General features: G+C 45.0%; 1 protein-coding gene across 6 annotated transcripts in view; it reads right to left on the bottom strand.

Annotated features, from left to right (window-relative positions):
* Window positions 1-25,346, bottom strand: part of LOC146200305 (anillin-like) — a 63,361-nt gene that overhangs the window by 23,666 nt on the left and 14,349 nt on the right. For 4 of the 6 annotated variants that reach the window (XM_084595481.1, XM_084595478.1, XM_084595479.1 and 1 more), the window contains exons 6-11: window positions 24,933-25,016; window positions 23,494-23,579; window positions 22,236-22,421; window positions 17,811-18,104; window positions 11,320-11,559; window positions 8,976-9,111 (exon numbers count right to left, since the gene is read on the bottom strand). In XM_084595481.1, coding sequence (XP_084451607.1) covers window positions 8,976-9,111; window positions 11,320-11,559; window positions 17,811-18,104; window positions 22,236-22,421; window positions 23,494-23,579; window positions 24,933-25,016 — 1,026 coding nt within the window. The remainder of the gene's footprint in view (window positions 1-8,975; window positions 9,112-11,319; window positions 11,560-17,810; window positions 18,105-22,235; window positions 22,422-23,493; window positions 23,580-24,932; window positions 25,017-25,346) is intronic. The other 2 variants (XM_084595483.1, XM_084595480.1) reach the window with 2 other exon arrangements.

The raw sequence follows: 25,346 nt of genomic DNA, 5'->3' as shown, positions 1-25,346 counted from the left end.
GCAGGCACCAGATGCACGACCAAAATAAAAATCTGGACATGTGCAGTAGAACCCCACTATAAACTAAGGTCTAGTAGTTAAGTGAAACTTAACCACCAGCTCATCGTCTACAGATGACTGTACATTTTCGCCCCTTTATGGCAGAACTATTTTTGGTAAAAATCGGTTATAGTAAAGTGCTTCAGGCCGCGGCGACGACTTCCCAAGAAATGAAATCGCTGCATGCATCCTACCTAAAATCGCGAGGCAAAGTAAAAAAAAAAAAGAATTTTTTTTTTTAATGGCTTTACCATCATTTTTCCAGCACTCAGGAGGAGCCAACTTAGCGTGGGCTTGGAGACGCGAGGGAAAGCAAGCAGCGATGCAGCGCGTAGGAAAAAAAAAGTAAAGCTGTCTACAACCATGGAAAGAAGGCGGAGCAGTCCGTTCATAAAGAAAAAGAGTAAAAGTGGAGTGAGACATAGGGGCAAGAAAACAAACAGCCCGACACTCACAGCACTGTGCAGCACAAAGCAAGAGGCAGCGGTGGCAAGAATTGGAGGCGCGGCATGTGCGGTTTTGCAGCGCTTGACTACCGTGCACATTTCTTATCTATTACCTTTTAAAAGACAAACAGCGGAAGATGACGTCGTACTCATGCAAGGTTTTGTTTTCACATAAAATTAAACTGTTGTATTCGTAATTATGTTGCCCTCATGCTTCAGAGGCGCATCCAAAAGATGTAAACAAAAGAACAAAACTGAAAAGATAGCAGGAAGAGATGATAAAAGAGAGATGGGAGGTATTTCAGTTTCTTCTTTCATTAAGCAACAAAACATGTTCAGTAAGTAGCCATTAGCAGACAGCATCTTCAGGACCTGATATAGTAATGACCCTGATGTAGTAAAAACATGTTTCCAGTCCCAATGAATTTACTTTAAAGGGTTCTATGCGAAGTGCTTTCGGGAGAAAAAGTGGGGAGTATTAAATGCTGGTGCAAGGCTTGCTGCTTTTGCAATACCTCTTAGCATTCTCGCCAGACAGGTGTGCCACAGACCTGAATGAGCAAACTGATAAGCCTCCGGATGCAAGTTGCTTCCTTGTTGTTTCGAAGGCAGACACACCCAGAAAGTGATGCAGCAATGTAGCTTAACTGAAGCTCAAGTAGTGCTTGCTAGTTTTGCTCCTGCCCACAGTTGTGGTGGAGCCCTCTACTGCACCGTCCCTCGTAGCCGATGTCGCTGTGGGACTTAATTGTGTAAACCAAGCCAAACCATTTTTGCTACCGCTGGTATCTTCAAGAGATGATGACTCCACACAAGAATCAGAAAAGGGACTTTTTCTGTAATACGTGACTAATAACTTGTGCTAACCTGCTGGTTAGAGAGACTGCTTAAGTGCAGGCTTAAGCCATACTGGGCCATAAGGTCCAAGCCATGTACTATAACACAGCATTAACAAAACAAACCAATTTCACTATCCTTAAGCTCAACAGGAAAAAAAAAATGATTCCGGAATCACTGAAGAATCCACAGTGCAGAAATGTATAAGCCTGAGTGTTGCTGCTGCACATGGTGTATCCAAGCCCCTTGTCGAGATTTGACACTGTGAAATTATGATATGTAGCAGCTGCATTACTGACGACATTGTGTAGTAAGCTACACATGCTATTTTTTTTTAAGGTGAGAGCCTTTCTGCAAGATTTGTCCGCAAGATGCGTCAGCGAGATTCCACGAGTGACAGATAACTGTGCCTCTCCTTTGCTGTAAACCAATCATAGAACGCCAGTGAACTTTGATGCGTTCCACAGAACGCTAGTTGTGTTCAACAAGGGGCGTGCCATGTACCGTGTGCAGCAGTAACGCTCAGGCTTTCCATTTCTCCACTGCAGATTCTGCAGTACTCTCGAAACACAATGACGTCACTACAGTACCCGGTTATACCGAACCCGGATATATCGAATTTTGGTTACATCAAACTCACGGAATATCCCCTTGAAAATCCCATGTAAAAGTATAGGAAAGCCGCGTCATATATCGAACTCAATTTCGCCGGTCGTTCGATATATCGAACTCCGCACCACGCACTGGAAAATGTGCCTTCCCCAAAGACGATTGCATCACCCTTGGCCGTTTGCCGCGTGACGTTTTCAAGCCACGCACGGAAGAAATTAGAGGGGACAGTTCTGGACAGCGCCGCGCCCATTCTCCCCAAAGACGGGCGCATCTGCAGTTATCTTTTCCCGCGCGCCAACACATGACGTTTGCAAGCCATGTGTGTGGGTGTGCCCATTCTTTTGCCGAGCTCTCTCCTTCAGCACGCGCTATGCATGCGCCAAGCCAGCTCAGCCTGTTCTCAGACAGACGTGGGACGCTTTCTCCAGCGTGTGTTGTGAACCCTCTGCGCGCGGCGGCTGACGTGGCTATGGCGCCTGCGGACGTTAAGAAGCGGCAGCTCTCTCTGTTTTTTTCTTTTTTTTGCGAGAGTCATTCTTTCTTATCGTTGTGCTGTACGCGCGACATAGCGTAAGATATGACGGCTGCGGACGTGAAGAAGCGGCAGGCTTTTTTTTTTGGCGGGAGCCGTTTATCTTTGCATGTATGGATCAACGGAAGCACGCAGTCAGCTGCTGCGATCATGACGCCCGCCCCAAGCGCGGCGTGATAAATCGAACCAGGCTTGTGCAATCAAGCCATCACGAGTACTCTGCCAAGTTCGCTCCCCGCCACTGAAGGAGCTATAAAAAGATAAACGCGCCCTGACATTATCCTGCGCAACATCTTGGCACGCTGCCAAGAAATGAGCTGTGGATGAAACGACCGAAACGGAGTGATGCGCTCCATCAACATGCAAGCGAAAACACTCGCGATTTTCTGCTGCAGCGACACAGAAACCTTGTTTTGAGCTGCCGCGGTGGCTCGAGCGGCCAGCGGGACGCAGTTCCAACAAGTTGGAAATTTTTCGCTCTGTCGCTGCCGCTCGTCGCTGAGATCGCTCAATCGCTTGCATGTGAGCGAGCTGGCCTTAACGCATTTTTTTTTTTTTTTTCAAATTCTCGGGTGCAAAAGTGGAGAGTGGGTTCATTATGCGAGTGGGTTGATTACGCGGCAAATACGGTATCGTTTTTTCGCATCGTAAGTGCCGTCACAAGCCAATTTCTGTATATCGAATTATCGATATATCGAACTTTTTCGCGATCCCCTTCGAGTTCGATATATCCGGGTTCGACTGTATTCTGATGTCATCCTAGGTCACGTGACCTGAAGTGAGGTAACAAGTGATCACTTTGGCTGTCGCCATTACTCCGGTTGGCTATTTCGACATCCGATTGACTTAACTGCCTCTAGTTAATTAACCAATGAGTCCACACGCACCAAATGCTTTTCCTGGTAACATTTTTTCATCCGCTATCACCTACAGTCATCTACTTTTTCCTATCGTCCCTCACTTCGACGCAATCCTGTTGACAAAGTTCTGGTGACAAATTCTTCACATACAGCCACTTATTGCTTATGCATTAAAAAGTTTTTGTTCTACAAAATTATGACAGCATGTGATTGTGGGCTAGGAATGGAGCTTCCAAGGAAGTGCAGCCTTCAGTCATGATATCCCCATGGCTCACCAGTACAGACGCTTTGGCCAAATGCATAACTAGAGTTTCCAGGTGAATAAAGGATAAAATTTTGCAAAGAATCGCTTCTGCACATATTTACGGCGATGTGGTTGCAGTCTGAACTGAAACATGTTTCAGTATTGTAGGTCTGCTACAGCTGCTGCACTGATCTCCGATGAACAGTGCCATGCCTGCACACGCACACCATTGAGTCGCTACCACAGTACCAGCAAGCAAAACCTGTCAACATGTAACCCCTTTTACAATATCTTTTAGTCACTACACTGTGGTTTAGAGGTTATGGATTTCAGCTGGAGAGTCCAAGGATGCAGGACCAAATCCCACACACCACGACCACATTTTAGAGGAGGCAAAATGCAGAAAAAAAGAAAGAAGGAATGCTCATGGGCTGCAATTACAAAGCGAGTTCAAGAACTCCAGGTAGTCGAAACTAATTTACAACACTTCACTACAGCGTCTCTCGTTCACGTGCAGCCTATATGCATGAAGCGCTCCACATACTACAAACATGCACTCCTACACACACACCACCTTGCATCTGCTTTCTAATTTTGTCTGCACAATTGTAGATGAACTTACATACCGTATTTGCACAATTCAAAAGCGCACCTTTTTTCCCAAAAAATGTGTTTAAAAATACATGCACGTTACAATCTGACCCAAAAATGGAAAAATCTCAAAACCTGAAACAAAGCAGCTTAATGAACCATAGCCAGTCCCATTGCCATCGGTATTGGCAAGCCGGTGAGCTTCCGGCATGGATGCTTCTGGTAAGCCGCCTGTTTTTCGGATGAGTTCTGTTATGGTGCTCTAGAATTTAAAGGGGCGATGACAGGGTCGTTCGACGTATTGCCGTTTTATACATTTGTGAATAATATACAGGTCTGTGATTCTACTCGCAAAGTTTTAGTGCCTAGTGCGTGGCGCATATTACGAAAAAACGCAATAGAAATTCGGAAGCTCCTCCCACCGAGAGCGACCACCATTTTGAAATGCTCGTGTGACGTCACATCGTATACACGGTGGAGCGTCGTCTGCAATGCAGGCTGCAATATCAAAGGACACGTCTTTTTTTTTTTTTTCTTGTGACGACTGACACGGTGGTCGTCCCTCATGTAGTAGTGCTTGATGAAGATGTTACCGCACGAAAGCGATATAGAGTAAGGCATATTTTCTTCAGCATAAGGCACGCTCACAGTTAGTGGGCTGCACTGTTCCTTAGCATATCGACGCACTGATCTTTCGCATTACACAGGCGATGCTGCCAGCACGGCCAATGGTCGCCTATCACCGTAGTGTCAGGTCATAACCTCCTATAAAGGAGGCTATCGTGAGGTTTTCGGTCCCGTGATGCCGACAGAACTGATCTGCGGACGGTCGTCCGATCTGTTTTGGTTAGAATGGAGGCCAGCGAGAACTTGACACCCGATACTCGAGTGAACGGCCTGAACAGCTGCACTTGTCTGCAGCTTAACAGAGTTAAAAAAAGGAAAACAAGAAGCTACACTTTACATGTTCCCCCTTGTCATTAGCAATGACCTTGGCCAAAAATGTTAGCAGACGCCGAACTGCAGGCTCGTTCAGCGACGAGTAGGCCTAGCTCGAGTACGCGCATCCGGGTGTAAAGTTTCGGCGATTACGGAGCGCGTATTCACAAGCTTTAGCGGTCGCATTTGGTCATCGAGTGTAGTTCTGGCAGTAGCGACCCCAAATTGATGACTGCTTACATCACAAAGCGAGTGCACTTTGAGCGGGAAGCGTCAATATATGTGACCCTATCTAGCGAGCGCAGACCACAGCTGTCTGTGCCGAATGTGTGTATACCCGGCAAAGGCAGGGGACGTAGCATTCACGGCGCTTCTTGCACGCAGTTGCAGTTCGTGAACAAATAAAGATGCAACTGACGTGAAAAGAAGGATATTTTTGGTATTGCTAGCTCAGCTTGCATTTTATGCCCTGCGAACAAGCAGCATACATCCAGTCATTGCAAAAGCTATTTAAACAAACACGCTGGGAGCGTAGTCGTAATTCACGAATCGGCGCATTCCCGCGGGAGTTTAGGGTTGACACACTAAATACTAAATTGTGTATGCTTATGTTGAAGCAATACGAGTTATTTTCTGGAGAAGCATTAGAAAACGGAAGGTGATGCTCGTGAGTTCGTCCCAATCGTGCACGCGGCTGCGGGAGAGGCGAGACGGAGACTACGGAGACGGCGGCGACTGGAAAGCTCTTGTTCGGTGCGGGCATGTAGTGGAAAGCAATCGAATCGCGTTGGGTTTTGAGATGACGGGACTGAAGCGGCGGCGGCACATTCTTTCGTGGGCTGACCGTGGCCAGACGGAGCATAGTTTTGCAAAAATGCTTTACCAGCCGAAAATAATTAGGTCTGACTAAGACGCACATATAAGCGCTGCGGTCTTAAACCATTTGGGGAAGGGAACAGAAGAGGTACAAGCGGCCAGATAGACTTAACAGCAAGTCACAAGGTATACGATTTGTTCAAAAGTTTTGGCTGCTCCTCTAATGTCGCAAGGTATGCTCTATCGTCAAGGTATGCCTGTTTGAGATTTACGCTTAGTTTTTGGACCCAAAGAGCGACGGCAATAGCTCAACAATCAGAAACATAACAATATCCCCTCCCCACTTTCGCGGCACATGTACACGGCCGAAGGAAACATTGGACAAGTGCCTTTTTATATGCGGGAGCAGTTGGTGCTAAAAGAAGCTAACTCTCACAACGTAAGAATAATACGCTTCTGATTACGTGCCTAAATTATACAGCATGAGCCTGCCGATTTCGGCCTTTTCAGCGATCTCTGGACAAAGCCCGAAACAAGCCCGAGGATCTCTGAGGTCGCATATTATAGTGAAGGCTGCTCAAAGAAAAGAGAATATGTGAATGAAATATTTTTGCTGAAGAAAAAAAAAATTCAGAAACCACCATCCATGACGTGCATGCTAGAGTCAGCCTGCACCGTGAATAGTAGACGACATGGAGACGTCAGCGGCCAATGGTTGCCAGACCAGAAAACTGTTTCCAATACAGTCGAACCCGGATATATCGAATTTTGGTTATATCGAACTCACGGAATATCCCCTTGAAAATCCCATGTAAAAGTATAAGAAAGCCGCGTCATATATCAAACTCAATTTCACCGGTCGTTCGATATATCGAACTCCGTACCACGCACTGGAAAGTGTGCCTTCCCCAAAGAGATCGCATCATCCTCGGTCGCTTGCCGCGTGACGTTTTCAAGCCACGCGCGGAAGGAATGGGAAGGGACAGTTCAGCTAGGGCAGCGCCGCGGCCATTCTCCAAAGGCGCGCGCATCTGCGGCTATCGTTTCCCGCGCGCCAGCATGTGACGTTTGCAAGCTATGTGCGTGAATGAACCAGAGAGAACTGGTGGGAATGAGAGGGGAAAAAACGCGATAGAGCGAAGCGCAAGGGTGTGCCCATTCTTTTGCCGAGCTATCTCTCTCCTTCCCCTTTCTCGGCCTTCGTTCGCAGTAACACGCGCTATGCATGCGCCAAGCCAGCTCAGCCCGTTTTCAGACGGACGCATTCTCCGTGTGTTGCGAACCCTCTGCGCGGGGCGGCTGACCTGGCTATGGCGCCTGCGGAAGTTAAAAAGCGGCAGATTTTTCTTTTTTTTTTTTTTGCGAGAGTCGTTTGTTCTTATCGTTGTGCTGTATGCGCGGCGTAGCGTAAGATATGGCGTTACGAAGCGGCATTTTTTTTTCTTTTTTTTTTTCCGGGAGTCATTTATCTTTGCATGTAAGAATCAACGAAAGCACGGGGTCAGCTGCGATCATGACACCGGCTTTTAGCATTTTTCGCTTCAAACAGCATTTGCAGCTACTTTTATTACGCTTTCCAGTGATTTTGTGGCAGTAGACTACGCCCACCCCAAGCGCGGCGTGATAAATCGAACCAGGCTTGTGCAATCAAGCCATCACGGGCAGTCTGCCAAGTTCGCTTCCCGCCGCCGCAGGAGCTATCAAAAGATAAACACGCGGCTACGTTATGGCTGCTGCGCAGCATCTTGGCACGCTGCCAAGAAACGAGCTGTGGATGAGACGACCGAAACGGAGTGAGACATGCAAGCGATAACGCTGGCGATTTCTGCCGCGGTGACACAGAAACCTTGTTTTGAGCTGCCGCCCGCAGTTCCAACAAATTGAAAATGTTTTGCTGTCAAGTTGATAATTTTTTGCTCTGTCGCTGCGGCTCGTCGCTGAGATCGCTTAATCGCTTGTATGTTAGCGAGCTGACCTTAACGCCTTTTTTTTTCTAAATTCTCGAGTGCAAAAGTGGAGGGTGGGTTCATTATGAGAGTGTGTTGATTACGCGACAAATACAGTATCGTTTTTTCGCATCGTAAGTGCCGTCCGAGGCCGATTTCTGTATATCGAATTATCGATATATCTAACTATTCGCGATCCCCTTTGAGTTCAATATATCCGGGTTCGACTGTATTAATAAAAATTAATTTTAAAACTATCTACTGCACTGAATAAGCTCAAATTTCGATGATTTATAATTTAACGTGTGAGAAGTAAAATGCATTAATCAGTTTATGCTCAATTGTAAGCTGTCATGACCCCTTTAAAGCACTGTAGTTGTGTTTGTTCAACCGCTCGATGTGTGCTTAAATCATGGTATCATAGCTTAAATAAACCCATAAAGGATGGTGTGCACGCAGTGTACAGCGACTGGCCCCTTGAGCAAGGCCTCATACGATCTCAAGAGAGTGATGCTCGGGGACACTGCGAGATGGATTCATGGCTCGTGGAAGACCCTCCCACAAGATGACTTTTTGTAGTAGGTGAATAGTGAAAAAGCAGTCTTCCGACTCTGACGACGAGTAGCTTATGAAGTCCACGTCTCGTGGTTATGTTTATGTGTGCCGACTCTGTTTCATTAAATGTTTTAAGCTTGTTCATTGCATTATTTCTTGTGCACGGTGGAATCAACTCCAAGTTATTTTTATGGTTTCCAGCTGATAAATATTATTGCACGTTACAATCGGGGGAGCGTTAGAATCAGTGAATGATGTACCATATTTGCATGATTCTATGTCCCACCAATTCTTAGCACCTCTGAATTGGTGCAGGCAAGAATCCAGCACCAAACTTTAACAGGTTCCATACTTGTGGTACTGGCTGTCTCATGAGCAGAGAATGATTTAAACTGAGCACTATTTTCCTAAGCAGTAGCACATTAAAATGACAAAACTTGACATGAGTTTGGAACTGCAACAGACCAGGTTCAGTGCACAAAGCACATAAAATTTAGGGAGACAATGAGCCTCCAAAACGAGTCCACAGCATGGAAACAGCAGAACCATGGCACATACTTGCAATCAGCAGCAGTTTCTCGCCTTCGACCTGCTCAGCGGAGCCAAGGAACTCGGCCGATGCCTGGCACAGGTTCAATGCCTGGGTGGCCTGACTGATGACTGTCTGCTGGGTCAGGACGCACTCCTGAAGAGCCTGCCATCACAGAGAACGGTAGTATTACACGAGCGGAATACATATGACTATTCAAATGTAATGGCATAAAGGCTGCTTCGCGAAAAAGCGCTGCACTCGACATGTCTCGTGTGTGCATAAGGTGGGCTCTCCAAGCAACTCATCCCAGAGAAAGCCGAGGAACAGGCCAAGGGAAAGATTGCACCCATTGAGAAACTGGTGAGGTACCTGGCACAGCCCGATGAAGCGTACTCACACCTCCAACGTACAAGGCTCAATCCAGTAAACCATTACTGCGGTCAAACACACAATACAGTCACCTTCAATCACAAAGCCATTCTCTACCACGAGCACCACTCTCCGAGGCCCATGAATAAATAGGGCAACATTGCAATTTTCACTGCTTCAGCGCATACTCGAAAGAAAGAAAAAGATGACTGGATTTGAGAAAGTCTAATGACTGGTAGCATCATCAGAACAACATGCTTGCCAATTTTGCGCCTTGTGCAGAGCTTCTGAGCAAAGCATAGCATCATCCACACACACTCAAAGCTGTCACGTGTGCTTCCAATGCTACATGTTCGAAATGAAGTTAAGAGCTTATGAGAGGCAATACCAGAGGGGCAACAGGCAAAATGAGAATACAGGATGTTGCGAAACTAACTGAATGCTATAAGCAAAATGTACATTTTAGTAAAGAAATAGAGTTTCCAAACAATCCCTCTGGTGCTTCACTAATGTGTAGCTAATGAGAAATTTGTCGTCAGCATGCATACTGCAGCAACTAGACAAATGTAGTTGGCCAGCTCACCTACTATTCATTTTAAATGGCACAGTTTGGAGTGAGATCCCCTCGTGAAAGCACGGCTACAAAGCACCCGTAAAGTATGCACTTGCTCTCCCCAAAATAGGATTTCTCCCATCGTCTTGGTTTTTGCCACCCAGTGAGCACCACATATTTACAAATTGCCGTTTCAGCCCAGCAAAGCTTTCAATACCATGTGGGTGACCAATCATAGGAACAGAAGAAAAGAACAGAACTAGAGAGACCTTCCAGCAATTCTTTAACAATATGTTTCCATGTGATACCAGTCTTTCTCTTAGAAGTGGAATGCACGTAGTAACACAGAAGCAGTAGCTTAAATCACCCCAAACTTCCATTCTACCATTTCAATCCATGTTTAATGGTACAATAACTAACTTGCTTCAGTGACCCATTTATACTAGCTGCACTATAAAGCAGAGCAAGTAACAATTAAAAAATTGTAGAGGATTAAGCATGGCTTGAACCCAGTGATAAAGTGAAAGCTGTGATTGCTGCAGCGATAGCCTGTTTAACACCTGCTTTGAAACCGCAATTTTTTTCATCATTTTTATTTAAGTTAGGTTTTAGGGAAAAGAAGGAAATTTTGAGTGGACAACATAGAACTGATGACACCTACACCTAACCAGGTCAAGATCATGTTTTCATATTTTTTCTTGTGTACTGTACATTGGTTTATAAGTAAGGAAAGGTGGAGTATCTGTTTTAACCTTCAAGGTTGTTCAGGGTGAGATGACAGAACCCAGGGCTGATTCTTTATTTAAATTAGGTTTCCAGGAAAGGAAGACGCAGTATACATTTGGATGAACACCCCGAAATCGTGGACACCCAGACATAATTAGGTCAAGGTCATTTGAAGGGCAAATTTAGTGTCACACAAAGAAGAGAAGATTTCACTTCAGAAAAGGTTTCACTTCCACTATAAATTGGTTTTAAAAAAAAGAAAGGCACAGTATGTGTCAAGGTCACTTGAAGGTGAAAACCGGTGCAGTGAAGCTTTTGCTTTAAAAAAATGTGGAACTCCTTCCCAGGGTTCATATACCAGTCGAATGACCACATTCCTATCAACATCTAACATGGCAGTTGTAATTTTGCCTTTCCACTCAGACATCTACAGAGAAAACCACTCCTGAAAATGGATGCTGCTAAGAGCTTGGATGAGCGCTTAGGCCATGAAAATTCATTGCACAAGTTTACAGTTGCTTACGATACTGGTAAGGTGAAACAGAACAAAACCTGATGGCACTGCGTCTGAAATGGGACATGCAAATAGACCTCTCATGAAGTCCTGATGCAAAAGCAGGCAGTCAACCAAGTAATTTGAATTAATTTTTTCTGCAGCACCCTGAGGGAATACTACCACAGACACACTGAAAATTGAGAAACAAATGCATGACGGGGCTTACTTTGAGTTTTTCGTCAAGAGACAACAGCTGCTCATCGTCCTTATGCATGAGGTCGTGTGACATTCTTGACGGTGTGCTGACAACAGGGCAGTGCTGCGGAGTGGCATCACGCTGCTGCTTGCGGAACGAGCTGATTGTTCGTGGCAGCTGCCCAGTGGGCTGCTCCTTGGTAGACGTACGAGGGCTGTCCGCTTTGGGCATTGCCAATGGCTCATGCGAATGCTGCTGATGCTCAACTGCCTACACATTCCAAACAGAGGGAAACAAAGCCATGTCGCGAAAGTAAAAAAAAGGGGGGCACCATAGGCCACTGGGTAGTTTAGCTCCAGCATGCAGCATTTCTATTTTAATTATGGCTTACACAGCCGCACATCAAACTTCACAGGCAGAGTAAGTATGCTCAGTTAAACAACTTATTAGTAATAAGGGTTTTTCTAAAATTTGTATTAATAATGATTAGATACAATGACATAGGAAATGCCTTACAGACAAAGAAGGTTTTGCAACACTGAATACTAGAGTGGCTGAGAAGAAAAAGTAAAACAAATGCCATAATCTTCTCTTATACACCAGGGACATGTGGAGAAGTTACATCTCCCTTTTTACGCTAGAGTGTCTGCACGCTACTAATCAGAAGAAAGCAAGGGAAGTTTCGATGGCCTGTGAATATTCTATAATTTCAAATATAACAGCATTCAATGTTCGATCCAAATGTTTGGTATTCGAAATCTGAGTATTTGTCTCGCGCGAATGTAGTTTTGGTTTCGACTACTACTGTACAGATGGCTTTTCTTTATATTTTGCTGTAAGCTCGGGGATCTATTACGCAAATCACAGCCAAGTCGAGGTGCAAGCCCGGCTACAAACTGAGAAAAAGAGTGAGGTCATTGCGCTATTGTGGAATGTCCTGCGCCCTGGTAGTCTTTAAGCCTTCGCAAACTACGGTAGTTACTACCGCATTTACTGCACAAGGGTGAGGGGAGTGCCTTCTTTTTCAAGAAACCTACGCAAAAGATTATCTGACACAGCCAATGCGAAGACAAAAATGCAGACCTGCCGTGCTACCATCGCACCGAATGCACCTTTTCAAAGCCTCATTGTAAATACAAGCTTCACCTAGTTGTGCGACGGGTCATGCCTACTGAACGTGCGCGAATGTTCTTGGCAGCATTTAAGCAACGAGTCATATTACCCGCGGAGGCGTAGAACAATTGAGCTGCAGCACGGGAGCTCAATGTCGTCTAAATGTATTTATATCAGTGCAAAGCAGTGACGGTGCCTTTTGCGTGTGATAACGCCAAGCTTTCCGCGTTTTCTGTGCACTTGTGGAGGATTACTGCAGTTAACGCATGAAATTGGGGAGGCTACGAACTTTAACCATGTCTGCCGAATTCTAATACAATGAAATGACCGAAGCCATCTATAACTCCAGTCTTTTCTTTCTGACTGACTGCACGTTGATGGGAACGAAACGGCATCGTGCTCAACACATTGCATAATTTTCAGTGGTGTTCCTCATAACTTCGCCATAGCTCGAATATATTTGCGGTTCGGAACTTTCTTGGAACTGCTGCTCAGAGGTAGTAACGGTAACCTGTGTGTCCATGTGCCCCATAATAAAAGTTTTGAAAATGCCTCCTGTGTCATTCAGCCTCTTTTTAGTGTCAGGGGCACTGTTCGTCAACTACTGACACCAAGGACGTGGGTTCGATTCCGGCCACAGTGGCCGCATTTTAATGGAGGTGAAACGCAAGGCACCCGTGTACTGTGCGATGTCAGCGCATGTTAAAGATCCCCAAGTGGCCAAAAATTCCGAGAACTTAACTATGGCGTCCCTGATAATTTTAGTTGCATTGAGACGTTAAGTCTATAAACCAGAAATACTACCCGAATTATTTGCTTCGAAATTATTCAAAGAAAACCACTATTCACGTTAAATTCGCTTCGTAAAAAAAAAAAAAGAGCACTATTCATACATGCATACTTATGAAGATTATACCCATTACTTCCCCGAGTTCCAGGAGCACAAGCAATAAATAAGCCATTTTAGTATTACCAGGTGCTTGAGCGAACACTTAAAAATTCTTAGAACAGGTCTTTAAACAAAGTCTTTTCAGGAACAAAAATTTCAACCGCAGCAGAAGTTACTCATGAAAATCATAATTATGCAACTAAATAAGCAAAGCAAGCTATTTAACTTTGAGTTAGCTCAGGCTGGTGGTATTAGACCAAATGGAGAGTTTGATGCAACAAAGAGGATCATCCGAAATGCTAAAAATGCTGCTGCTAATGGTTTAGGTTACTGACATCTTGACCATTTAGCGTGCGGCCGTGTAAATCGACCATCCTCAGAAAAATGACCATCTGAAATTTGGTTGACCTATTCGAGGTGTCAGAGAGCTTATTAAAGCGGCAGGTAGTATACGCACAAAAAAACATGGACGTCCATGCATCAAAAAGTTAATAGGTAAGCAAATTGGCTACGCTATAGGAAATTGCACCGATTCCCTTCCCATTTTCCCCTTGACACTGGCAGTCGTTCCCTCGGATGAGTGGTAAATAATATGAGAGAAAGATTTTGGGAGCACTCGTACCACGGAACCAGAAACTATATGGATGAGCAAGACAGGGTGGAGTGCTATTTTGCTTTTGATCTCTGCTGGAATTGTGATGGATTTATAATTAGATTCTTTCATTTTTGCACACCACGATCGTATATGGTGGAAAACTGCAAAACACAGTGCAGCACGAAGCAATGGGTTCGAGCAGAGAGTTTTTGTAATGAAAATTTTTGCACAGGCTTTTTTTTTTTAGTGTTTTCGGTCAGTTCATAAACTTTGTTAACTTGAACATTTCTTGCTGTTCAAGTGGCTTAGAATAAATTAGGTTTTGTGTTTCGAGCTGCCCTGCCCTACTGTGTCCCAAGCATGCATCTTTTGCTTTGATGCCAGGTAGTTTTTTCGTTATTGAGTGTCAGTGCATGCCAGAGCACAATAGTGCAAGGCAGTTTGGATCCTTCAAGCACTAACCACTGCACTCCACTGATTCAATGCATACATTTGAATTAACTTGCCAATGTGTCCAATTTGTAAATAACTTATGTTTTCGCAGCTGACATCTTCATCAGCCAGATTATACCCAATACAGAGCAAAGGCCTCTCTCATACTCCTCCAATAAACCCGGTCCTGAGCTAGCTGTATCCCCTTGACCCCTGCGAACTTCTTAACCTCATTCACCTACCTAACTTTCTGCCGCCCCCAGCTATGCTTTTCTTCCCTTGAAATCCAATTTGTTACCCTAGTGACCATCAGTTATTCCTTCTTCGCATTACATGCCCTGTCCATAACCATTTTGTTGTCTTGATTTCGGCTAGAATGTCAGTAACTAGTTATTTCTCTCACACACTCTGCACACTTCCCATCTCTTAACATTATACTCTACTATTTTACGTTCCATAGCTCTGTGAATTGTCCTCAACTTCAGTAGAATCCTTTTCATCAGCCTCCAAGTTTCAGCCCCATAGGCGAGTACAGGTAAGATGCAAATGTTGTATACTTTCCTCTTGAGCGATACCGGTAATGCTAGTCATAATCTGCGAGTGCTTGCCAAATGCGCTCCATCCCAATCTTATTCTCCTAGTTATTCCCCTTTCATGGGGCGGATCTGTGGTTTCTCACTGTCCTAACTAGACATATACACCTACCACTTCCAGTGCTTCGCTACCTATTGTAAACTGCTCTTCCTTCCAGAGGTTGTTGAGCATTAGCTTGGCCTTCTGCAATATCATTTATTGAACACTTCGAATCTTGTGTGTACATCTGAGGTTTAAACTGCGAACTTGACGATTTTTTGTGAATTCTTCAAATGCTTTGTTTGATGCACACTGTCAGGAATATATTGAGGAATTCCTCCTAGGCAGTCATATTCGCAGTGTGCTGCCGTAGCAGTGGTGCCTCGTTACTGACATCCCCTTTGCACTAAGATTACTCCCCTTCAAGGACTGAGTTGCGTGGTGAAGCACCCTCAAACAGCAGTGGTTCAGCGTACTCGGAGAGTGGAGAAAGCACGTGGATGCAAGAAAAAATATGATAGGTGTTAGATTGACGTTACGCCATCCCAAAACAAATTTATAAGCTGGTGACTCTCCCTGCAGCATCTGAAACATTGTGACTGGCGTCGTCACAGTCACAAAAGTTGCCCCCAAGCATGCAAACCTGAAGCCTGAAAAGGTGAGCGATCAGCCTGAAAGGTAGGAGGCAAAACTATGACTGCCCACGGTGGGGAGAATCTTGACACAAAATTACCAGTTGTTACGGGTTGTATAAAAATATAGCAGGTAAATGTCTCTGGATGAGCGGGATCTGCAAACTTATGTCATGCAGGACTCATTAACCCTTTCGCTGCCAGGCGTTTCTGGCGATGACGCACCCCCAGTGTCTGCTTGGTTTCAGGGAACGAGCATATCAGGGAACTGGCATAAAGACTTATTTTTTATTATGATTGCTATGCAAATAATATAGTCAACGGAACATGCACATTTCAGTGTTCTGCAGGTGTTCTTCATTAACGTCATCATCATTATCAGCCTGATTATAAATTAGATAAATGAGGCTAATATAAGAAAAAAATGCTCGATATTTCTTGAGTCCGAATCCGAGCTCGGCTCGTATTTATAGTCAAAAGAGCCATCGCTCCAGTTCGCAGTCGAAGGTCCCGCGTGGCCAGCCATCCGAAAGTAACCGTGCTCATGGAAGGCGCACTTTTGGTGGCCCGCACAACAGAGAGAAATGGCACGTTGTGAAACCAAGATGGCCGAGGAATCCTTTCTCTATGACTGAGGGAGACGGAAAGAGGCCAGAACAACCTCCTTTGCTGCTGTTAGCTGCAAGCAAGGGCGCGGCAAGAGAGCAAAAGCAGCGATCGAGTCCTTTGTCTACCTATTAGAGAGGCAATGGAGCGAGCACCTGAACGTGACGTGTCGTAGCAGACACACCCCAACAGAATAAAAATTAAAATAACCTGCGAACCTGCGGCAGATGGCAGAACAACCCTTGAAACCGTAACCACACGCACGCACCGCGAAACGTGCACGCCGCATGATCGCTATGCGCGTGCGGAGCGACTGCGCCCCTCAACAAAGGTGGCGGGGGTTGGCGCGGTCACTCCGTACTATTCACTATTATACATACCAACACAATGCGGGCCGAAAATATGAACTTGTAGAAAGATATTACAGAGGGCGCAGTCTGTTCAAGCACGCCAGCTTCATGCTCAGGCGCGAAGTTTTGAACACACGATAGGGAATGTACCGATCGGTGACACTGTGGAGGGAAGTGCGAAGCATATCAGTACGTTCGTGATAACGAAAGAGTTAAAACTGCAGTTTTGCACCTGCCATCATCTGCCTGCAAGTAGCCACTAACTTAAGCACCTGAGAAGTATGTATAAATGACTCAAATTATTCTATGTTGAAAGTAAATTTATAGATATCATTCTCACAAGGTACATTGCAGATTATATCAATAACTACCTTTAACAATATCCTCGGCAGTATAATGCACTAAATGAGGCATTGTCTGTTGTATTAATTAGCAGATTTACATGTTTCACACACTTTCTTTGGCATCGGGAATTCAACCAAGGTACAACATCACAGACATTTGCACCTGTCCGAACAAAGCAACCGCGTGCAACAGACAGCAGGCTCAGCAACAAGCAAAATGTCATGCAGCATGCAAACACCAGCCATGCTTTGGTGTCATGCTCATCAACACTGGACAGCTCGCATTGTGCTGTACAGGGTCGTCCACTTCTAGCTAGAACACAGTCACTGCTTTTAAAGCAACATTGTATCTGACGCAGGCAGATATCGATGCAAAGCGATGCAAGCACACAGAGACACGGATGTGCTGCTTCACATGGCCAGCCACTTTAGATTACTGCTTGGCCGGGTCGGATGCAATGACACCTTGAAAGCAGTGACCGTGTTCTAGCTAGAAGTGGACGAGGCTGTACATATCAAGGTGCTTCAGCAGGATGAATTCCATGATTCTGCAAGATAAGGCCTCACAGCTTTAGCAATACAAGGCCATCACGAGCAGGAGTCATGGTGAAAAATACTGCTCCAAACATAGAGGGACTGTAATGCAAAGGAAGACGTCGCATATGGGTTCCATCATATGCAGAAGAACAGCATCCAGTTCCTTGCCCAGTTCTTCAAGCTTCCAGAAAGCTGAACACTTTGAGCAGTAACAGACAAGCACAGAACAATCACCTATACATATAAAGGGTATACTATATACTACCGGAAGCTGGAGGGCAGGGGGTTACTTTCAAAAGAAAGACGTTTTTCTACTGTGCTGCATTACAGCCTAAACTCATTAGTCTAGTAGTTTCTTCATCCACGGAATGACTGCCATGGCAAGACAAGTAAGCCACATCAACATTTGCACACAGCAGCAAAGCAGCACTACCGTACATCCTCACTCACTCGGGGCGGAGTTGAAGATGGCTGCACAGCGGGCTGTGCCACGGAACAGGAGCTCACATCGCTGCACTCGCTGTCCATGGCCTCGTTGAGGATGTCATCGATTTCATCGAACACGGCCGCTTCCTCGGGACTCATCAGGCACTCTTTACCCCCAGTGCTGCTGCTGCTGTTCTTGTGTACCCTTCTACTGATCTCCGTTATGCCACTCGATGCAATCTGAGTGCTTTCCAAAACTTCCACACCGTGGTGCAAGACATGCAGGGCACCTGAATTCTGGCACTCTGCCTCACCACGCTGAAATCGAGAGCATGAGTGCATGCAAAAATGACTTCCACTGTCAGCTTTACTTGACAAAATAAATTTCCTACACGGTGCTGCCAAATGACAAACTGGGATATATGTCTTCGTTCGTACAGAAAAAAAGAACCTAAATTCAGTGACTATTTTACAAACTACAGTGGAACCGCACTCAGTCACTTATTTCTAGGAACCTTGAAAAAGCTAAATGTAGCAGCCATAAAAATTAACAGCCAAAAGAAGCACATGGAAAAATTGTACATTACCACTCTTTTTTATTATTTCTCACAGGTGCACCACAAGTTTCTGGAGTTAGCGTGGCTCTGCTACTCTCGCAATAATGCTGCGTGTGCAAGACATCCGAAAGGCCTTGTGATGCTAACCAGGCACATAACCGGGAGGGTATGTGCATATGTTTTTTTCAAAGTAGTTACTTTAAAGGCACACCGGGTACAAATAAAAGTTGGCCTGTAGCAGCAGGGTACCACAAAAGTGTGCTTTTATAAGCTAAAAAAAAAATAAAATAAAAATAAAACAAAAAAAAAACTGTGTAGACACTTAAGCACAGCCTTTCATTAATGATTCCAGTTTGTGGCTCCCCTTGTGGTTCCCTGTTTGCGTACACACACTTTGCTAAGCCAGCTTAATAACTAATTTCTTAAATAATGCCTCTTATCTCAGATCTAACCTACGGCCATAATGCTACCAATTTATGTGAAAAGCCACTAGACATACACATAAAGCCCCACTTCAGCAAACAATAAGAATGAGCCAGCATCACCCTGAAGCGCCATGTCTCACTCCCTTCCATCTCAAAGGAGAGAATGAAGTTAGCAGCTCCTACCAACTTCGTCATGTCATGTGGTCCCACAACTTTGCACAACCTGCCGACCAATTAATGCCTGCCTGGTCATGTCACCTGCCAACTACCTATCAAATGCCAGAGGCACACTCATGACCTTTCGTTCTTGACAGCCAATGCTGGATTGTCTGAAGAAGGGGGGCAAGAAGGGTGTGATGGCACCACACGATGGGAGCCCGAACCGCTTCGCCTTCCTGCCAAACCTACCCTACTTGCTCTGTATAAATAGCCTTAGCTAACAATGCAGTGGAGCTTGCCGACTGTTGTGTCTGCATTCACTATCCCCCACTTCAATTTCATGCAGTTGGGAAAAAAATTAGTCATGGTTTAGCTCTAGTTAACCCTAGTTGAATTGCGAAAGTAACGGTGGAAGCTCCTTTTGCCTGCTACATTACTCCCCTATCATGCCATATCAGTGTGTGACGCCAGAGCGTAAGCTACCAGCCCACATATTGGGAACAGTGCTACGTCGACCTAGGGGAGCAAGTAGGATCACGTGACTCCTCTTACTGCTGCTGGAGCAGACGCTCGGTTGAATTTGTGTGTTTTAAGCACTAACAGCAGAGTTTTTTCCTGTAGTTTTTTTTTATAAGTGTCTAAGTGCCAGCATTACACTTTTTGATCTTGCATCGTTGTCGAGGTTGCTGAAATATACTTAAGCTTTTGCCAGGGTCTGTTATTGCTCTGTATCCTGACGTACGCGATGGAACCCGGCACAAGCTCCCATTGCTACTTGTAAACTATGCCCACGGAATCTTCTGTATTCAAGATTTCAACAGGAAAAAAAGTGAGTGGTTATCCTCATGTGTGCAGCAGATTTCAGCGAGCATGGTTTTGTCCACAGATGGCGCTAAACAGTTGATGAGTATATAGCTGCAGAAAAGGAGCAGGTGAACGGCGCCGTTTCCGCCAGCGCTATTTGAAGGCAGTCAGCATTGGTCAGGCACCTGGCAGCTCTGCTTCCTCTAACAAAGAATTCTTATAACTGAAATTCACTAGCAGTTGATTGTTGACTGCTTGTGTAAAAGCTTCTGTTCCTTCAATAATGGTAACAACAATGCTGGCCAGTCCACGTCCTCGTCCAAGTAAACTTATCGGCCGGGTCCACGCTTCGGCCGCTAGTTGACTCGTAGTGCTGTCTTGCTGAATGAATGGGCTGTAATACCTCAAATTAAGCTTAAACAGGCCCAAACAGAAGTGTAAATAAATAAATATGTGAATGCAGCATTAGTGGCGCAACTAAACTGCATAGGAAACAATCGCACAGCAGCAGTTCAATGCACGTTATCTCACTTAGTGCATCCAGCAGGGCTGCCAATGTCCTCATGCCCAATAAAGTCACGCTTCAACCAGGCCGTATGAAAGTGCCCCCATGTCGTAGGGGTAACGAGAATGCGAACAGTTCTGGCAGGCTAATTCCGATATCACCCTCCTATATGAGAGGAGTGATCTGAGTTGGCAGCTCCTGCCCGTGGCATAGGGGTAACGTGAATTCAAATTATTCATAGTAAGCAAATTTTTTTTATAAGGAGACCGTAGATACCTCTTCACGGCATAGCTGCGGCCGCCCGAGGTATCGCTTTGGCTGCCGTAGTATTGCTTTCGCAATAAAACCATAAACTGCAGAAATGTTGGCAATGCAGACAGGCGTCCTTGTACACTGCCATTTACTTCCATACCTAGCTGATGAACATACACCTTGCATTGCAACTCACTCAGGTCTGCCAATTACATGCTGCTATTGGCAAGGTCCTGAATTCACTCAAACCTAGAGGTCGTTATTCATCACCAAAAACTAAACTATACCAGCACAAAAAGAAGTCAGGCACCAGCCTTACTCTGACAGCCACTGCCATGACAGCGCAGGAATTTCGACACCTTCCGTGCAACAATGTTTGCAACACACAGTACATTACACATTCCAAAAACTTGTTTTCAACAAGCTCTTTTTCGCAGCAAGCCAAAACCATGCAAAGCTGAGATTTCAGAACTCCTGACGACACTCCCAGCTTGTTCCCAGCTGTGTGCATCTCTGCAGCAGCTATTATACAATCTAGTGTAGAAGACGATGACCACCTATGCATGGCCATGCACTGACAACATCTCACTGTTCTCGCTCCAGCGGATATTTTAAAAAATGCTGCGTTTGTTCATCCACTGGGCATTACATACCCACTGAACGGCCGCATTATGCTACTCACTGCACACCAAATGCAATGAGAAACTGCCGTGTTGCCCACTAACCATGGCAGTCGCCCCCTTCACAGACACACTGGCGAAGCCCTACGAGCGCAGGCAGCCCACCTGCACTCCAGCCCATTTTTCTTGCTGCTCGCTGCTATGGTGCCACATGCACTATACCAATGCATCAGTTGTAGCTGATCCTAATGCATCGTGCATTCAAAGAGCGTTTGGAAAAAACTGTGCGAAGCTTCAAGAAAAAGTGCGAGTGCATATTTCTTGCAAGACAAGCTGCCTGCAAGGGAGAAAGTGGATCAAATGCATAGTGACTAAAACTGAACATGCCGTCACGTGCTCATGCATGCTGCTCGGTTCGAGGTAGGGAAAAGAGGCTGAAGTCACGGCCATAGTCTTCAGTACTGCAATTGAAGCAAGGTATAATGTACAATTATTAGTAGAGTCCTCTCAAGACAGTTACCATATGTCGCTTAGGCCAACAAAATGATGGTCCTTGTTTTATTTGTGGTCGATGATGCACACAAGCATGCAGCCATCCAGAAAGCATGTCCCAATAAGGTTTTCACCAGGCTGTATGAGCAATGCATGCGTACAATACGCGAATTGCAGACCAGTGTGCAACGATGCACAAGAAACTGTTTTTGCAAAAACAAGAGCTAACATTACATAACTGACACAGGTGCTGTTACCCAAACGAAAAAAGTAAACAAGAAGGCATTGTCGCCTTCTTTGTTACCAAAGCAACAATGGCCTTTAGTGCTTTTGCTGCTTTGAAAAGGTTGCCTACTAAAGAAAGACATAGCTGTTTCCTGGAAGAAACTTCTTTCAAGCGGACCTTTCAGTTTTGTATATTCCAGTTTTAGATGCAGCTAACTGCAGTTTCCTTAGACACTCCCTATAGCACACTTCTGCTCAACTATCAAAACTCTTGTGCACCTCACAGCCATCTCCAAAACTCTCCAAGCACTTGGCTTATAACGATTGACTGCAGAAATACCTTGGTGCTTTTTAAAATATTTTTCTGCCTGAGCAAGGTCTCCACAAAGAAGTGGAAAAGGTCAGCTTACGTCACTGGCTGGAATAGGTACTTCAGTCTTCAGTGGTGAGGCGTCCCCACTCTCTTGAGGCTGGGCACTGTCTTCCATAGCAGCAACAGCTTCCTGAGCTGTTTCAGTCGCCTCAGAGGAAACCGTGGCCTTGTTTGAGTCATCCTCGCTGGGAGACTGCACACGTGCTTCGGCACTTTTGCTTTCCTGGAAAACATTTCGATATATGACCTCAAAATGACAACAAAATGCAATCATTTCTGGAGCCTACAAGGTGAGAGCATGAAACGGATGGACAGTGATCAGAGTAGAGACAGTGCTACGCTGTGGGAAGTGAAGCCACCACATATGAATTCAGCCAGTAAGTGTGTAGTGGGTAGCATACAATGGCTATGAGACATGGATTATTGTCCCTCAGTGGCAACAAATTTTGGTAGCCAGTGTGGTGCCCACACAACCATTGCGACTGTTTCAAGATTTCCATCTCAATCTGCAACTGATATCTGACAATGCCTAGTAGGAAAAATAACCACAGGTATATTACTATGGTGGAATTAAGAGACGCTTACCAACCGTTCAACTAAACGTTTAAAATCTGCACATGAAGCTATCACATATGAATTCAGCTAGTAAGTATGTAGTGGGTAGCATACAATGGCTACGAGACATGGATTACTGTCTCTCGGTGGCAACAAATTTTGGTAGCCAGTGTGGTGCCCACACAACCATTGCGACTCTCAAGATTTCCATCTCAATCTGCAACTGATATCTAACAATGCCTTGTATGAAAAATAACCACAGGTATATTACTATGGTGGAATTAAGAGACGCTTACCAACCGTTCAATTAAATGTTTAAAACCTGCACATTGTGCATAGTCATTAGGTGCAGTGCTACTACAAAAAGCGGTAAAATATTGCAAATAGCCAACTACTGTTTGCTGCACACAATTTCTTTACTGCAAGCAGTTTCACTTTTACTTGACAACTGAAGTTGGAAAGAGAAATTCAGAGCTGCAGCAAGGTGAAGACCCTTCTGTGGCCTTGTATCAGCCTGCCTCTACTGCTTCATGTTTTCCAAATTTGAACGTCAGAGGATGAGAAGGTTTATTGGCAATGTATAAAGCAAGCAACGAGCAGGCAGTAACAGCTCTACAAATTGAGCACAGCTTATCGCTTTTTTTCTCCACATAAGTTGACGCTTTCGGAAACCGGTTACCGACTTGATGCAAAAAGCTTTCGCGACATCGATAAAAAAGACCAAGCGAGCTAGTGGATACCTCTGGTGCAACATTCTCTTCGTCCATGGGAAGAGGCAGTGAGGTGTCTTCAAAAACTGAGTCATCTCCGTCTTCGCAACCATTACCTGCGACAACAGCATACAAAAGACAATTTTACTGCAAAGCACAATGGCATAACTGCACTGAGACTGCAGACCCATTCTTGCTTCTTAGCTACATTTAATTTATGGTGCATGGGGCTTAATCCCCAAAGTAGTGACATGGGCTTTGAAGGAAGCCATTGTTAGGGAGTTCTCATTCACTTTTAACCATCTGGAACTCTCCAAAATGCACTGACAAAGTATAGCAGATGGATGCCTTGCATTCCGCCTCCATCATAATGCAGCTGCCATGCCTAGGATGAACCCTCATTCACGACTCGGCAGTCGAGCACCCTCACCGCTGAGCCACCACTGCCGACTTTTCGTCTCTGCGCGTTGCATCAGTCATACATCATATGCACAGAAAGAAAAAAAAAATAGAGAAAGAAAAAAGCAAATTGTTCACAGTTATCCTGCGCCTTCTCAACACGCTTGTTCATTGCACTGTTTCACCTCCGCTCTAGACAGACACAAACAATCCAGATTTGAAACTAATAGCAATAAAAGTACTGGAGGCAAGCATGGAATGCAGAAGACGTGGAGCATCGGCAATGCATTTCGCTGTTAGGAAAGTAGCATATGTGCTACTTTGCAAAAACCCTAGTGTCGTCCACTAGAAGCCAAGGCTTCAATGTTGAAGCCGGGACGAAAGGAAAGAAAGTGCTACAGCACGAAGTGAAAATGGGAAGGAGAGGGAAGTGCTACAAGAAGAGGTAGAGGAGAAAGGTGACAGCTGGTGGAACAAAGAACTGGCTTGTGCCGTAGAAGAGGGAAGGAAGAGAACTACAGCGACCAGCAAACAGTACAAAAGGAAGTGTGAAAGGGATGCGCCCCTAATACACAAGCAGAGAAGTGAAGTACTAGCGGCCTGACATTCCCGAGTCATGTGAGGAATGGCTGGCTGGATCACACATCTGTGCCACATGCCAGAGTACAGTGCTTCTCTTGCTTTGATCAGGAATGCGCATGTTTGCTTTGATTAAAATATAAACAAAAGCAAAATCCAAAGGAAAATTCAAAAGTCTCCCGTCGTGATAGCTTCACCGTATCAGTTCATATGATCGTCCTTCAAATTTTTCAGTTTATATGTTAACAAGCGATGAGTGCAAGGCTTTGCACTCCACCACTACCACCATGAAGCATGGTGCAGCTGTATTTATCACTTGCTGTTTTGTGATTTTAGCTTTACACCCCCCCCCCCATGCCGTGACTTCAGAATATTTTACTAGGGAATTAACGTCTCAAACTTTGCTGCAGCACCTGACTAAGGTAAATGGTTGCTGACAACTTTGATGCAATGCATTATTATATGTGGCCTCAAAAGAAAAACACACATACCAGGTGCCAAGGTAGCTGGAGAGTCAAAAACTGTTCCTCCATCCTGTGCAGTTACAGTTAGGCCAGTTTTCTCAACATGAGTGCCTGCATAAGATCACAAAGTAAACTATTACAATAACAAACAATTTTCTGAGGCTGTTGCCAACAAATGCAAAGTGGCACCGCACAGTTCCTAAACATCTTCATAGGGACAGTCTACCTTCCGAAATGAATACAAAAACATCGGCACATTATGGCATACCTCAGTACATGCTGACAATAAGGGAAGAACTCATGAGTTACGCAGGAATCTACATTTTAAGTTGGTCAAGAAAATCAGCTCCGAGTGAATGGTAGTGTCATGCTGTGTCCTCTCATTGTGCCTAACATGGTATATGCCTGGAACATCTTAAAAAAAAACAAAGTGTCTGTGTG

This window comes from Amblyomma maculatum, chromosome 2 (assembly GCF_055883805.1).
Source record: "Amblyomma maculatum isolate TAMU_Amacu chromosome 2, ASM5588380v1, whole genome shotgun sequence".
Lineage (NCBI taxonomy): Eukaryota > Metazoa > Arthropoda > Arachnida > Ixodida > Ixodidae > Amblyomma > Amblyomma maculatum.
This window is presented reverse-complemented; position numbering and strand designations above follow the sequence as displayed.